Genomic DNA, 16,115 nt, shown 5'->3' with positions numbered 1-16,115 from the left:
CAGGTAAAAATAAACAGATAAGCGCATTTTCTTTTACATTTTTCTTACAACCAACGTTGTCATTTTAACCAACTGCAGGATATCGTTACTTTTGTGGGGTTGTTTTGAAAATGGCACGGAGATTATAATTTCGTTCCAATTTAATCTTTCTGGTCGAGCCTATTTCGAAAGCCTGTCTTATCATAGATTTGAACTACAAATAATTTATTACATTTTGATTATTACTATCTTAAGACTTAAAGCTTATATTTATTTCATTTTTCTATTTATATATTGAATTAGTTATTTCCAGTCTTATTTAAACTTAGTGCTTTCTTTAAACCGGATGAACCTTTTATAAAAATATGAGTTTAACGTAAAGAACACGAACAAGGTTTTATTCAACTGAATTTCTTCCAGTTTACTAACAAAATATATAAATTTAAAAGAGATATAAATAATAAAATAAAAAGGTTATGTAATTTAAAAGAAATACACGTACTCACAAAAGCAGAACTTTTTTTACACATTTTTTTCTTTAAAACCATAACAATGAGACTAACAATTACCTAGATCTTAGTAATTATTTGTTTTAATAGAACTGTTTTAATTGTACTGTTTACTTAGTTAACCTAAGTTGGTATTACATTTATTTTACATTTACTTTTTTTTTTTAATTATTACTTTTAGACTGTGACGTTTACACCCGGAAGTAATGAGTCACACGTAGGTCGCTTTTATTCATTCCTTTTGGTCAAGATCAAAGTGTAGTATCTGTTCTTCAGATGCTGCACTTCATTTTCTTGTTCTCTTTCGGTGGAGGAGAAATCCTTCACGACTGAGACAATTTTTATTTTTGTACCTTTTCTCCACGTTAAAAAACGACCCTGGTGTCTAACTCTGTCCCGTGGGGAGGCATAGTAAATAGGTACAATATAATTGTTTATAATTGTACTATTCAGAAATATTATTTATAGTTCGTCCATTTCAGTTAGTATACATTTCCTTTACGCTTAATTAATTTACAATCATTAATATCGTTAAACAATTCCGTTTAAAACCGAAATTATGCCACCCAAACGAAGTAGAAACGAAAGTGAGGAAGAAAGAATGGAAAGATTGGAAGCTAATAGACTAAGAGTTGCTGCAGTTCGCTCCAATGAAAACAATTCAGATAGAGAAAGACGTCTAGAACTTAACAGGATACGTCAAAGAGAAAGGAGAGCAAGACTGTCAGATTTGGAAAGAGAAACCCAACGTGAAGCTGACAGAACTAGACATGCTGTAAGGCGGTTAAATTCATCACAAGATGAAATTCAAGAAAGGCAAAGATATGCACTGGAAAGAGAAGCAATATTACGATCGAATGAATTATATGAGGTAAGTAGACGTACACAAGGTCAGTTGAGAGTGGCTCAACGACATCAGAATGAATCGGAAACCCAACGAAGCTTTCGCCTATACCAAGGGCAACAACGAGAGGCTGCATGGAGAGAGAGTATGACTTTGCCCCAGCAATTGACAGAAAACGAGGCAGCTAGACAACGAATGACTGCTTTGAGACACCATGAAATAGAACACTGCAATAGAAAAGGATTGCTCTACAACAAAAATGACTCTCTCACTACAGCTGATATAGGAAAAATGGACAAAGTATGTCAACATTGCTCAGCTGTAAAATTTAAAGGAGAAACCCCTGGTTGTTGTTGTTCTTCTGGCAAAGTTGTGCTTGATAGCTTTCCACCACTGCCTCAGTTGCTTCAAGATTTGCTCTCCGGCAATGGTCCCATCTCTAAAGATTTTCTGCAAAATCTACGCGGTTATAACAATTGTTTTGCAATGACATCATTTGGTCACAAAATTGTGGCAGTACATGGGTGGAATCCTTCTTTTAGAATTCGAGGCCAGGTTTGCCACCAGATTGGGAGTCTTTTACCACCTGAAGATGAAACAGCAAAGTTTATTCAAGTCTACTTCTTGGATAGTCTGGAAGAGGAACTACATAATCGGGGACGTGACAGTAGACTCAATAGAGACATTCTCCAAAGTCTGACTGAATTTTTACATGAGAACAACAGCTTCATTTGTCAGCTGAAAACAACAAAGGAGAGGATTGAAGAAGAACACTTGGTAGAACATAAAGTTGTCATAAGGGAAGACCGAAGGCCGCAAGAAGAGCATCCACGGCGATTCAATGCTCCAACAACAACGTATGAGATTGGAATATTAATGGAGAATGAACCAACAGCTAACCGGGATATTGTCTTGCGTTTTAGAAATGATACATTAAAATGGATCTCCGAACTACATCCCCTCTACGATACTTTAATGTACCCGTTAATGTACCCCTATGGTTCTCCATTTTACAACATCTACATGAAGGCATCCAATGGGCGAAAAGTTACCCAACAGCAATTTTATTCGTACCATTTAATGACTCGGCCTGGAAACTATTTTCTCTGGTACCGAAGGCTATTTCAACAATGGCTGGTGGATGTGTACTGCAAGATTGAAACAGAACGTTTACAGTTCCTGAGGCGTGAGCAACAGACCCTGAGAGCTGACAATTATAGCAACTTGAGAGATTCAATTCTTAGGGAGGATGGGAATCCAGAACAGTTTGGTCAACGAGTTGTTCTTCCGGCAACTTATACAGGAGGCCCTCGATACATGTTTGAGCGTCAAAGTGATGCCATGGCATATGTTCGGGGAATGGGCCGAGCCGACCTCTTCATCACGTTCACAACAAATCCAAAGTGGACAGAAATTACAGAAAATTGTCTTCAAGGGCAAGACCCTCAGGATCGTCCAGATATTGTTGCCAGGGTTTTCAGGCAGAAGCTAAAAAAGTTACTTGAATTTATTAAAAAGGGAGGATTTGGCAGGTTGAGGGCTTTCCTGTACAGTATTGAATATCAAAAAAGAGGACTGCCGCATGCACACATCCTCACCTGGCAGGCCCCAGAGGACAAACTTCTACCAGAAAAAATGGATCTCTGCATATCTGCAGAGATCCCTGACAAAGAGGAAGATCCTGATCTTCATGCTAAAGTGATGGCACATATGGTGCATGGACCTTGTGGACCATTTAATCCAAATTGTCCATGTACGATTGACAACAAATGTTCCAAAAAATACCCAAAAGAATTTCTTCAGTGTACCGAGCAAGGCCAAGACTCTTACCCCAAGTACAGGCGAAGAAAACCAGAAGATGGAAGCCAGACTGGTACAATAAGGATGAAGAGAAATGGTCGGTATGTTAATCAAGAAATAACAAACCAGTGGATTGTTCCGTACAACAAGGTCCTCCTTCAGCAGTTCAACGCTCACATTAACGTAGAAATTTGCAGCTCGATCCAAAGCATCAAATATGTCCTCAAATACGTGAATAAAGGATGTGATCAAGCAGTGTTTGAACTACAAAGAACTGATGGAGCAGCTAACCAACAAGGCCAAGTACAAAGTCACATTGTGGATGAGATCCAGCAGTTCCAGAATGCAAGGTATGTCGGCAGTTCAGAGGCGGCCTGGAGGATATTGGAACATCCCATCCATGAACATTTCCCCCCAATTGTACAACTTTCTGTTCATCTTGAAAATGGGCAGAATGTCATGTTCTCAGCTGATACTGCTCTGGAACGAGCCCAAGGTCCACCGCCTGCCACAACTTTGACACCATTTTTTCAACTCTGCCATGAGGATGACTTTGCAAGGGGTCTCAAATACGTAGAAGTCCCTGAGTTTTACACTTGGAACAAATCGACAAAGAAATGGATGAGAAGAATGCGTGGGGTACAAGTTGAAGGTGCTGAAAATGATGATGTATGGAAGGCACCATGCATTGGGAGAATCTACACGATTAGTCCAAAAGCAGGGGAGTGTTATTTCTTACGCCTGTTGCTCAATGAGGTTGCTGGTCCAACTTTTTCTCAAAATTTGCGAGCATACAATGGTCAGGTGTTTGAAACATACAGAGCAGCGTGCCTTGCTCGAGGCCTTCTAGAAAATGACCATCACTTGCATCAAGCAGTAGGAGAGGCAAGTGCCACTCAATCACCTTCAAATTTGCGAAGCCTATTTGTGATAATTTTAACAGCCTGTGAGCCAAGAAATCCTCTTGAGATCTGGATGGCTTTTCGTGATGTAATATCTGAAGACATTCTTCACAGATACAGGCAAGAAGTTAACAATCCAGAAGCAGATTTTAATGAGGACATCTACAATAAAACTCTTTGTCTAATTGAAGAAAAAGTTCTCCTTATGTGCGGTCAACCATTGGCAAGCTATGGATTACCTGCACCAACGCAAGGGAGAGATGAAAGACTCGCGAGAGAGTATCAACGTGAAGTTACTTATAATCTTGAAGAACTTTCCCTACAAGCAGAAAATATGCAAGAAAAACTGACCGATTCTCAAAGAGAAGTTTACAATTCATTCATGGCAATGTTGGAAGCACAAGGTGAAATGAACAAAAACATGATGTTTCTTGATGCTCCAGGTGGTACGGGCAAGACTTTTGTAATCAATTTGATCCTTGCAAAGATTAGATCCATGAGAAAGATTGTGCTTGCAACAGCATCCAGTGGCATTGCTGCTACTCTACTACAAGGTGGCCGCACTCTTCACAGCACTTTTAAAGTACCCTTGGATACTCATCGAATGGATCAGCCAGTTTGCAAAATTACTGGTAACTCAGCCTTGGCAAATGTAATTAGAGACACCTCTGCAATCATTGTAGACGAAGCTCCAATGACGCACAAGAGTGCTTATGAAGCAATTGACCGAACACTGCAAGACATCACAGGAAACAAGAATCCCATGGGTGGCATTCCAACCTTATTTTGCGGTGATTTCCGTCAAATCCTCCCAGTGGTTAAAAATCGCACAAGGGCTAACATTGTCAATGCAAGTTTGAAACAATCCTATCTCTGGAGGCACGTTATAGTGAAGAGACTGACTACTAATATGAGAGCCTATATCTCTGATAACACAGCTACAGCAGACTTCTCAAAATTGCTTCTCCAAATCGGTACCTGAGTGCGCAACAAAGCTCCGTGCGAAGCACGGGTATCTTTGCTAGTATATATATATATATATATATATATATATAATACCGTCATATATTTAATTTGCAGTTTAATACCTTTTCGCTATTTGAACTCATGGAAACAAGATTAATCAATAAAGAAAAAATAACAAAACTAATCGATAAGGACAAAAAAAGACAAAACTAATCGATAAGGAAAAAAGACAAAACTAATTGATAAGAAAAAAAACTAATTGATAAGAAAAGGACTAAACTAATTGATACGAAAATGAAAACTGATTGATAAGAAAATGAAAACTAATTGATAAGAAAAAAAAGGCAAAACTAATTGATAAGAAAAAGACAAAACTAATTGATAAGAAAAAGAAAACTAATTGATAAGAAAAAAAAGGCAAAACTAATTGATAAGAAAAAGAAAACTAATTGATAAGAAAAAAAGACAAAACTAATTGATAAGAAAAAAAATGCAAAACTAATTGATAAGAAAAAGACAAAACTAATTGATAAGAAAAAGACAAAACTAATTGATAAGAAAAAGACAAAACTAATTGATTAGAAAAAGACAAAACTAATTGATAAGAAAAAGACAAAACTAATTGATAAGAAAAAGAAAACTAATTGATAAGAAAAAAAAGACAAAACTAATTGATAAGAAAAAGAAAACTAATTGATAAGAAAAAAAAGACAAAACTAATTGATAAGAAAAAGAAAACTAATTGATAAGAAAAAAAAGACAAAACTAATTGATAAGAAAAAGAAAACTAATTGATAAGAAAAAAAAGGCAAAACTAATTGATAAGAAAAAGAAAACTAATTGATAAGAAAATGCAAAACTAATTGATAAGAAAAAGACAAAACTAATTGATAAGAAAAAGACAAAACTAATTGATAAGAAAAAAAAGACAAAACTAATTGATAAGAAAAAGACAAAACTAATATAAGCAAAAGACAAAACTAATTGATAAGAAAAAGACAAAACTAATTGATAAGAAAAAGACAAAACTAATCGATAAGAAGTGTATAGTAAAACAAACCCTTTTGTCTTTTTTTCTGATCGGTTAGTTTTGTCTGGATTTGTTTTACTATACACGAAGATTCGAAAAAGTTGTCAAAAACAAATATATAACAAATAAATATTATCAAAGGCAAGATAAGTTACTTTTTCTACGTAACTGGATAAGTTTTTAGTGTTTTTATTTAATGTTAAATGTTTATTCCGTTCGAAAAACAAGTAAGGTTGAAGGTTGCTGGCGAACAAAAAAAGATGGTTGCGATGTCTTTGAAGATTCGATATTCACTTCAAAATAAGAAATAAAACAAAGTGGTGTTAGAAACCCACCCAATAAATGTTACAGTGACATTTAGTGGGTAGGTTTCTAACACCATTTTGTTTAATTTCTTATTTTGAAATGATTATCGAGTCTTCAGACATTGCAGCCATCTTTTCTTGTTTGCGGGCAGCATTTTACATTTGTTTTTGACAACTTTTTCGAACCTATGTGTATAGTAAAACAAACCCGACAAAACTAATCAATAAGAAAAAAAAAATCTAATAGATAAGAAAAAAGCCAAAATTAATCAATAAGAAAAAAACAAAGCTAACCATAAGAAAAACGCTACAAGTAATTTATAAAAAGACAAAACTAATTGATTAGAAAAAAACAAAATTAATCGATAAGAAAAAAAAACAGAACTAATCAATAAGATGACAAAACTATTCATTAAGATATAAGACAAACTAATCGATAAGAAGACAAAACTAATTGATAAAAAACAAAACTAATCACTAAGAAAAATAGACAAAACTAATCGGTAAAAAAAAGACAAAATTAATCAGTAATAAAAAAAAAGACAAAACTAATTGTTAAGATATAAGACAAAAAATTAAACAATATAAAAAGGCAAAACTAATGACTAAGAAAAATAGACAAAACTAATCGATAAGGAAAAGAAAACAAACTAACCGATAAGGAAAAAGACAAAACTAATCGATAAGAAGATAAAGCCAATGCTATTATTACCTCAAACATAAGCGCCCTTCTCTCTCTCTCTCTCTCTCTCTCTCTCTCTCTCTCTCTCTCTCTCTCTCTCTCTCTCTCTCTCTATCTCATACTACTAAGCAAGCCAGACACATCGTATGTTCACTTTTATTATATTCATGCAAATTTAAATTTAATATATTTAAAAGAAACTTTCATTGAGCATTATTCATAAAAATGTTTATATCCTTTCAGATAAATATCCTGGAAACTTCTACGACTGATGTTTGATATTTTGGAAGCTTCTACAACTCACGTTTGATATCTCAAAAACTTCTATGATTCAAGTCTGATATCCCTTAAAGTTTCTACGACTCACATTTGATATCTTGCAAAGTTCTAAAGCTAATGACTGATATCTTGTAAATTTCTGAAAGTCTTGTCTAATATCCTGGAATCTTCTACAATTCCCGTCTGATATCTTGGAAGCTTCTAAAACTAAAATTTGAAACAAAAACATGGAGCGAAATTCTATTACAAACAAAAATGTTCTAATCCCATCCAATCAGCAACAAGAACAGCATCAGCTCGCCTTCCAGATCAAAGAAAAACTGAAAAAATTGAAGGACCGAAGAGACGAAGTCATCAAAGATCACATGCTTAAAGTGAAATGTTTGAGAGAACAGTTTTTCAGTGGTTGTTTAGAAAACTGCAAGGACATGGAAATGTTTGTTAATAAAGAACAGGAACTCAGTTCTCAACAAACGCAATTCAGCATACATTTTCAAAACCTAGAATCAAGACTAAATGGTCTGAAAACATTAAGCAGATTTAAAGCAATAGTGCCAGCTATTGATAAAGAATTTGCAATTGAATGCTTGCGCCTTAGAACTGCACATCCAATCTATAGCCATCGCTTTGACATTGTGAAATCAGTAGAAAATTACCAAGTAACTATATTTATGGGAGAGACAGGATCAGGGAAAAGTACACAGTTAGTTCAGTACCTTGATGGGGCTGGCTTTAGCCAGTATGGTTTAATTGCCTGCACCCAACCGAGAAAGATTGCAGCACTTAGCGTAGCAAAATATGTTGCCACTGAATTGGGTTCTACCCTAGGGAAAGATATTGGCTTCCGTGGAGGCTACAAGAAAATAATGAGCCAGCAGACAAGGATAATATTCATGAGTGATTATGAGATGTTTTGTGAATTTCAAAAAGATAGAAAACTTTCCGCATATTCATGCCTAATTGTCGACGAAGTGCATGAGAGAAGTATTTATACAGACCTTCTGCTTGCAATGATAAAGTTATGCCTTGGCCAGCGTCCAGAACTCAGGCTCATCGTTATGTCAGCAACTATTGATCCTGGCCTCTTCCAGGCTTATTTCCCACATAGTAATGTGATAAAGGTTCCTGGTCGCACATATCCTGTCACTGTAATATGGAAGAAATTAACAGATCCTAAAAGTGACTATGCAGATAATGCCATAGAAAAAGCTATTGAGGTTCATAAAAAAGAAAAAGAAGGAGACGTTCTTGTATTCTTACCAACTCCCAAGGAAACAGAACTCTGCAGTGCTAAATTCAGCAATTCCTTATCACATAGAAGTGATTATGTATGCCTATCATTGCATGGGCGGTTAGACAGTGACGACCAGCAGAAGGTTTTTGAACCAGCACCAAGAGGTAAAAGAAAAATTGTGTTTGCCACAAACTGTGCCGAGACCTCAATCACAATCCCCAATATAAAGTATGTAATTGACACAGGATATGCAAAAGAAGTCTTCTTTGATGAAGTCAGCAAGATAGACACGCTGTCTGTGCGACTTATCAGCCGTAGTTCAGCTGATCAAAGAAAAGGAAGAGCCGGCCGTACTTCCGAGGGAAAATGCTTCCGTCTATATATGGAGGATGACTACAACAACATGTGTGCATCCACAAAGCCAGAAATTCTTCGGATTCATCCAGCAAAGGCAGCTCTGAAGCTTTTTCAAATGGGAGCTGATCCATCACAGTTCGATTTCCTTGAAGCTCCTCCAGCGAGCACCCTGTCTGATACGGTCAATTACTTAACAAACATAGGAGCTATTTTAGACAAAAAGATCACACCTCTTGGCAATCAGATTGCAGAGTTGCCATTTGAGCCGCAAATGAGTCTTTTCATTGTCGAAGCAATGGAGCATAAGATGACAATAGAAGCTGTGAGCATAGCTTGCCTGAATAGCTTCAGTGGTAATGTCTTTTTTCGAGGAAGAAATGATGAAGAGATGGAAAATAATAGGAAGAAGCATTCACGCTTCCATGACAAACACGGGGATATTATCTCTTTGCTCCTGGTGCTTCAAGGCTACCTTGACCAATCTAAAACTGCACGGAAAAACTGGTGTCTCAGCAATGCCATAAATGAAAAAACCCTCAAGTCAGTTTGCGAGAAGATGAAAGAAGTGTTTGAAATACTGAGAGTTAAGCTGAAATGCAATGCGGATTTTCAGTGGAAGCTAGCTTTCAATTCAGACTCCATTGCAAAAATTCTCTTCAAGTGCTTCAAGGACAACACCTGTATTTACCTGGGCTATCCGCATGCAGGCTACCTGGCTTTAAATCTGAACAAACAAGTCTATGTCCATCCATCTTCATCTCTTCAAAGTCTAGGTTTAAATCCAAACTTAATTGTTTTTCAAAATTTATTGTGTACGTCCCGTGATTTTGCTTTTACTGTCCTCTCTGTCGAGGAAGCTTGGTTAGAGGATTTGAGCCCATTTCTCGCAAAGAAGATTGCTGAAGTTGAAGCTCAAATACTGAAAATCGTTGTGAACAGAGGTTTGGGAGAGAATTTTGGACGATGCCTGGTCAGGCCTAAATATACCGGCTTAAAGCAGATGGAAAAAGAAATTCGTCAAGAAGTGAATGATCAATCTGTCTATGTTGACTTCTCCAGAGGTAATTCCGAACTGAGAGTATATTCCAAGGAGAATATTTCTGCCAAAGTGAAGCAATTAGTTGAGGAAAATATCTTGCGGCTTGTCAACAAACAGCAAGAGGAGATTAAAGAGATTAAAATCGATAGTGATAATCTAGCACCTAAGGTTGTCATACAGAGCGGAGGTTGTGTGAAAGGCATCATCATGCCAAGTGAATCACGTACAGTGATTGTCAAAAATGTCCCAGAAACAACTGAAATTGAGACAGTTCAAAAGAAACTGGAACAATTTGGGAAGATAGTCTCTTTAAAACCCTTCAATTCCTCGGGAAATAATAACCGATGGGGGTGCGTTACATTTGATACATTAGACTCGGCAAAGCAATGTATAGCATCAACTTCCTCGGATGATGCTATCACTGCAGCTGCCTGCAAATCACATGTGAACCACTTTTCCAAGTGTTCTGGTGAGCTAACATGGACACGAAGACCAATTAAGGGAATCGGCTTCATTGAGTTTACAGATATTGAAGACTTCTTAAGCGTATCACGGAATCTTTATAATATAGATTTGTCCATTAAGATAGACAAGAAAAGAGAAAATAGTCTCTTTTTGCCGAAGGTTTCAAAAGGCACGACCGAAGAAGAAATTAAAAAGAAAATCACAACATCTTTTACTTTAATTGGAGATGTCCGGGTAATCTTGCCGCGAAAACATGTAGACTATTCCCCAGATGAAGAGAACCAAGTTAAAAACAAACTCGACCAACAGTTAAAGAAACACTTTCATCTATACGATGTAGAGCTTAAAAACATCAAACCAAAAGATTTTTATTATAATGCCCGGGTAAGATTTCCAAGCAACCAAGTTATCCCTTCAAACAGCATGTATCTACTTTTGGGAGAAGACAGTATCAAATTTACACCAAGGTTCAGCTGTCAGATCATCCTCAAATCAAAGCTTCATGACATTCTTAAGGATGAACTTGCAAACCAAATTAATCAGCTAAAAATTCAGAAGGGAGATGCGCTTGAATTGGAAATAAAGAAATTGCGCATGGATTACTGTTTAATTTTGAATAGTAATTCAGCTGAGGAACTAAATTGGGCTAAGAATTGCCTGAACGAGATTATCATGGGGGATAAAATAGAGATTGGGGTCATCATAGCAACTCGTGTGCTTTTCAGTAGAGAAGGTCGACTCTTCCTTGAAGATCTAGAAAAAAAAATTCCAGGTTCTTCTGTATTCCTTGATTATCGTCTCATGACTTTGACATTGCAAGGTACTGAGTCAGTTCGAACTAGACTCAAGTCAGAAGTAAATCATTTCATTGAGCAGATGTTCACAACAGCAAGCAAAAAATTTAACCTTAATGATAATGGACGTCCGAAAGGCCTCAAACGCGAGTTGATCTTACGTTACGGAGTGGATTTGGAGAAACTGAGAACTGAACTAAACCTTATTCAAATTCAACTGTATCGCAACACTATAGAAGCCCGGGGTTCTGAGGAAAACCTACAGAAATTGGATAGTTTTTTATACGAAATAACAGGTTTGAGCTCTGAGGTGGATAAGGATGAAATTGATTGTGTTGTCTGCTTTTGTCCTGTGAAATTGGAATCATTCTATCGAATTGAGTCTTGTGGCCATCCTTATTGTCTGGAGTGCTTTAAACAAATGGTACATTTGGCACTGAAAGAAAGAGCTTTTCCATTGGAATGTTCACAGGATGAATGCGATATGAAAATGTGTTGGAAAGATTTGGAAAATATTTACAAAATGGCGATGACTACGCAGAAGAAGCTAATTTTCAGTTCTCTTTCAAATTTTATGAATAACAATTCCGATAAGTATCGCTATTGTATTACACCTGACTGCTGTACTGTCTATCAAATCACGACCACTGGTGATCCGTACACTTGCTATCAGTGTCTGGTGACCACCTGTACAACATGTCACATTGACTACCACTTTGGTCTTACCTGCAAAATGTTTGAAAGCGGTAAAAACTCAGAGGAAGATATTCAGAAGTGGATGCAAGAAGATCCTGAAAATCGCCGGCAATGTCCAAATTGCAATAAAGTGATTGAGAAGGATGGTGGATGCCAGCACGTCGCTTGCTCGATGTGTGGCATTCATATTTGCTGGCGATGCATGGAAACGTTCAAGTCAGATTCAGATTGTTATGGACATCTCAGTCGAATTCATGGTAGTTTTATGTGAGGAATGCACACCACGGCAGTTTTAGAGATCTCTATTATTATTATTATTATTATTAATATTAATATTATTATTATTATTATTATTATTATTATTAATAATAATAATAATAATAATAATAATAATAATAATAATAATAATAATAATACTACTACTCAGTAGGAGTTTTCACACAGGCCATCATCAAAGATTTCTTTTCAAGAACAACTGTTGTGGTCCCTGGAGGTCTAATGACAACAATTTTCTCTAGATTTTCAATATTGTCCACCTCTTTCGATAACCTTTGCAAATGAATTTGCGCTATTGCAACAGCCATTTAGCATTGATTTCTCGCTAGCAACAATTGTTGATCTTCACTGGAATTCGGGTGGCAATAAGCCTCCCTATGGTCCTAGTTTTCTTTGCACTCATCTAGTGGAGGTCTGGTTAGTGCTTTCGCTCCTCAGTCGTTCAATCCTCCTTGACCCTCCATGACTATTAAGTGTGGTGCCAATTGATGCTGACACTAGTTTTTTTTTTGGGGGGGGGGAGGCTTATAATTTCAGTCTTGGTTATTCCATGTGGTGCTTCTTTGTTTTTGTTTTATAGTTTTACTTTTGTTGAAGTTTCTATATGTCCAGTTAGCGTTTGTAGCTTATGTGTATTAGTCTCTGCATTTAAGGGTTTTCCATATTGTTACCCATTGTATATTCTCAGTCATCCCCCTGATTCCAATCTCTCCCATTCTTTTTTCAAAGTTTTTAGGTATTGTTCCTAGTGCTCCTACTATTATAGGTATTATCTTGACTTTCTTCATCTTCCCTTTCAATTCTCTGGCCAGTTCCGTGTATTTGCTCTCCTTCTCTATCTCCTTGATATTCACTCTGTGGTCTGCTGAAATGGCAAAATCTATGATCTGGGATAATTTTTTGTTCTTGTTAACTATTATAACATCTGGTCTTCTTGCTTGAATGAGTTTATTTGTTTGTACATCCATATCCCATAGGATTTTGTGATTTTTATTTTCTAGTACTGCTGCCGGCTTATGCTTGCACCATTTTTCTGGTTGTTCAAAATGCAGTTGTTTGCATAATTCCCAGTATACTGCCTCCCCCACTTGATCGTGTCTGTTCTTGTATTCTTTTTGAGCTAGTTTGCTGCATTCGCTTATTATGTGGTTTATTATTTTGTTTCTTTGTTCGCAGTCTGCATTTGCTGTTTCTTTGTTTTGTTGATCTTTGCTTTAATGTAGTTGGTTCTAATTGTGTTATCTTATGCAACTGTTAGTAGGGAATCAGTTTCTTTGTTTAGGTGTTCTTTTCTTAGCCATGTCCATGTGTTTTCGTGAATCTGATCTTTTGTCATCCTTATGAACCATCTGTGTAGTTGTTTCTCTTCCCATCTCGTCTTATCTCTTGACTGTTTTCTGTGTTGTTCATTTTTTCAGTATCATTTGTTGCAGTAATTATCCTTGCTGAGTTCTGTGTTATGCATTTTTCTAATCTTTTTTTTTGTGTCATCCACACTGTCTCCTATACAAACTAGCACTCTTCCTCTGTCGATCCTTTTTCAGCTCGTTTGGGTATATAGTGCATTGTGCATGGTCATAAGTTTCCTGGTCTTCTGGTTGAGATGCCTTAGTTTTTCTTTGGTTCAGTCTATAAATGGTCCAAAGTTTCTTATTAGTCATACAACCCATGCATTTATACTTTTTATTAGGTTTCTACTATATAGTTTAGTTTCGAAGAAATTCCTTGTTCGTCTAAGATATACCTTTCCGATTTTCTTTTATTTCTGTTGCTTTATTATCATCATCATTATTATTATTATTATTTGTACTCACTAGGATTTCTCACATGGGCAATCATCAGAGATTAATCACTGATAACAATTAATGAGGTTCCCTGGACTCTGGGTAACAGCAAGCTTCCTCAGATTTTCAGTTCTCTACACTTCTATCCATAACCTTTACAAATGAATTTGCATTATCGCAACAGTCGCTTGCCATTGACTTCTTGACAGCAACAACACTTAGTCTTCACTGGAATTTGGTTGGCAACAAGCCTTCCCAAGGTTGCAGTCTTCATTGTACTCATCCATTGAAGGTCTGGTTAGTGCTTTCTCTCCCCGGTCTTTCCATCCTCTTTGACCTTTCTTAACTATTTGGTGTCGATTTTTGAGTGGGGGGTAATTAACTTATAATTTTTCGCTTTCAGTATTTTTTCTTTTGTTCTATTATTGGTATTATTATTACTCACTAGGAGTTTTCACACAAGCCATCATCAAGGATTTCTCGTTGAAAACAACCTGGAGTCCACTTGACAAGAGGTCTCCCCAGATTTCCAGTACTCTCAACCTGTTTCAATAACTTTTGCAAATAAATTCGTGTTATCACAACAGCCATTTACCACTGATCTATTATTATTATTATTATTATTATTATTATTCAGCTTCATATCTAATACTGAGATTAGACGATTTTTGAATGACTTCTAACTTCTGTTCATTTCACATTTGGTTTATGCCGCCAGATGAAATGGCAAAAAACATAAACTTGACAAATAAAATGATACATAAATATGCACAAGATGTCTAATGCTACATACAAAGAAAAGTGGAACACGTTACTGCTGGAATTCTTCCCTGCTGATTACAACTTACTCTTCTTTCAAATCCAACAAATTCTTGTTTTACCTGGACAGAGTTTCTTCCCAAATGTGGATGGTCCTGGATATGACCTTAAACTATATCCAATGGTGAGGCCCCCAGCTTGTGGGCTTTGGGGATTGTGGAGCCACCCCTTAATTACCATAGCTACCAGGTCCATTCTGACCTGGAGTGGTAGTACCTGTTAGAGTCCCAACTATGGGTTAAATAGAAACCAATTTGAAAAAAAAAAATATATATATATATATATATTCTATTAAAAGAATTTTCTTCAAAATCACTGGATATGGCATTAAATAACCTGAAAAGGGTTGATATACCGTAAAACAAAAACAACCAACCAACCAACAACCCAAGTGTGGAACACGTTACTGCAAGACTGCTTCCCTGCTGATTACAACTTGGCCTTCGTTAAATCCAATATAAACAACTTGCTGTTTTGGACTGTCTACATAAGTAATCAAATGCAGTTTATATCATTGATCAATGTTGGTATGCCCATAGTACTCCTCATCTTTTCGCTGACACAATCATTTCGATCTCATTAACTCTTATCCTCGAGTTACACTTGTCTTTGGTAACCGGTGATTCTAATACAAAAAAAAGTAAACAATTAAAATGTAATAGCCCTACTTCCTTGGAAGACTCTGCTAAATCTTCCTCTTCCCACTGCATTCAACATATTTTGCAGATTTCTTCTTTTGGGGAAAATAAAGACAATTTTTAATTTAACTGTAAAATATGATATTATGTGAATAAATTGTTAAATTTATTTCAAATATTTGCCTGGTAATATCAATTTAAGGTGAAAACCAAGGTTTAATTTTACGTATTTTTGTTTTATTTATATTTGAAAAGTATTTCTGAATTTTTGTCTTCTTTATTTTTTCTTTTTTTTCTTTTTTTTTTTTTTTTTGACAAATTCTTCCATTGATGTTTAAAATATTTCAGAGTATAGGAATTATATATATATTTTTTACAGCATATGCCTCTAAGGGCATCATGGTAAAATCATTTTGCGGAAAAAAATAAATGCACAATCTCATTTCAACATTAATTTTATATTAAAAAATAAAAAGATAAACGATCACTATTTTGGATATGCAAAAAGTAAAAATTGGTTGCAAATTATGTTCTACAATACGTGGTCGCTTTTTTTTTTTTTTTTTTTTTTTAAATATCGACAAATAACAAAAAAAAAAGAAGGCAATAATGGTGAATAAAAGTGTGTGTATGTGTCCATACGTGTGTGCGTCTGGTGTGTGTGTGTGTGTGTGTGTGTTTATACGTTGTTTTGGTAAAATATGCTTTTTCAATTAT

General features: G+C 35.9%; 1 protein-coding gene across 2 annotated transcripts in view; it reads left to right on the top strand.

Moving 5' to 3' along the window:
- LOC145298196 (uncharacterized) overlaps positions 1-15,575 on the top strand; it is a 40,098-nt gene extending 24,523 nt beyond the window's left edge. For both annotated transcript variants that reach the window (XM_080144305.1, XM_080144306.1), the window contains one exon: positions 7,261-15,575. In XM_080144305.1, coding sequence (XP_080000431.1) covers positions 7,524-12,152 — 4,629 coding nt within the window. In that variant the 5' untranslated portion in view covers positions 7,261-7,523 and the 3' untranslated portion in view covers positions 12,153-15,575. The remainder of the gene's footprint in view (positions 1-7,260) is intronic.
- The last annotated feature ends 540 nt before the right edge of the window (positions 15,576-16,115 follow it).

This window comes from Euprymna scolopes, chromosome 2 (genome assembly GCF_053919585.1).
Source record: "Euprymna scolopes isolate OS-2025 chromosome 2, ASM5391958v1, whole genome shotgun sequence".
NCBI lineage: Eukaryota > Metazoa > Mollusca > Cephalopoda > Sepiida > Sepiolidae > Euprymna > Euprymna scolopes.
This window is presented reverse-complemented; position numbering and strand designations above follow the sequence as displayed.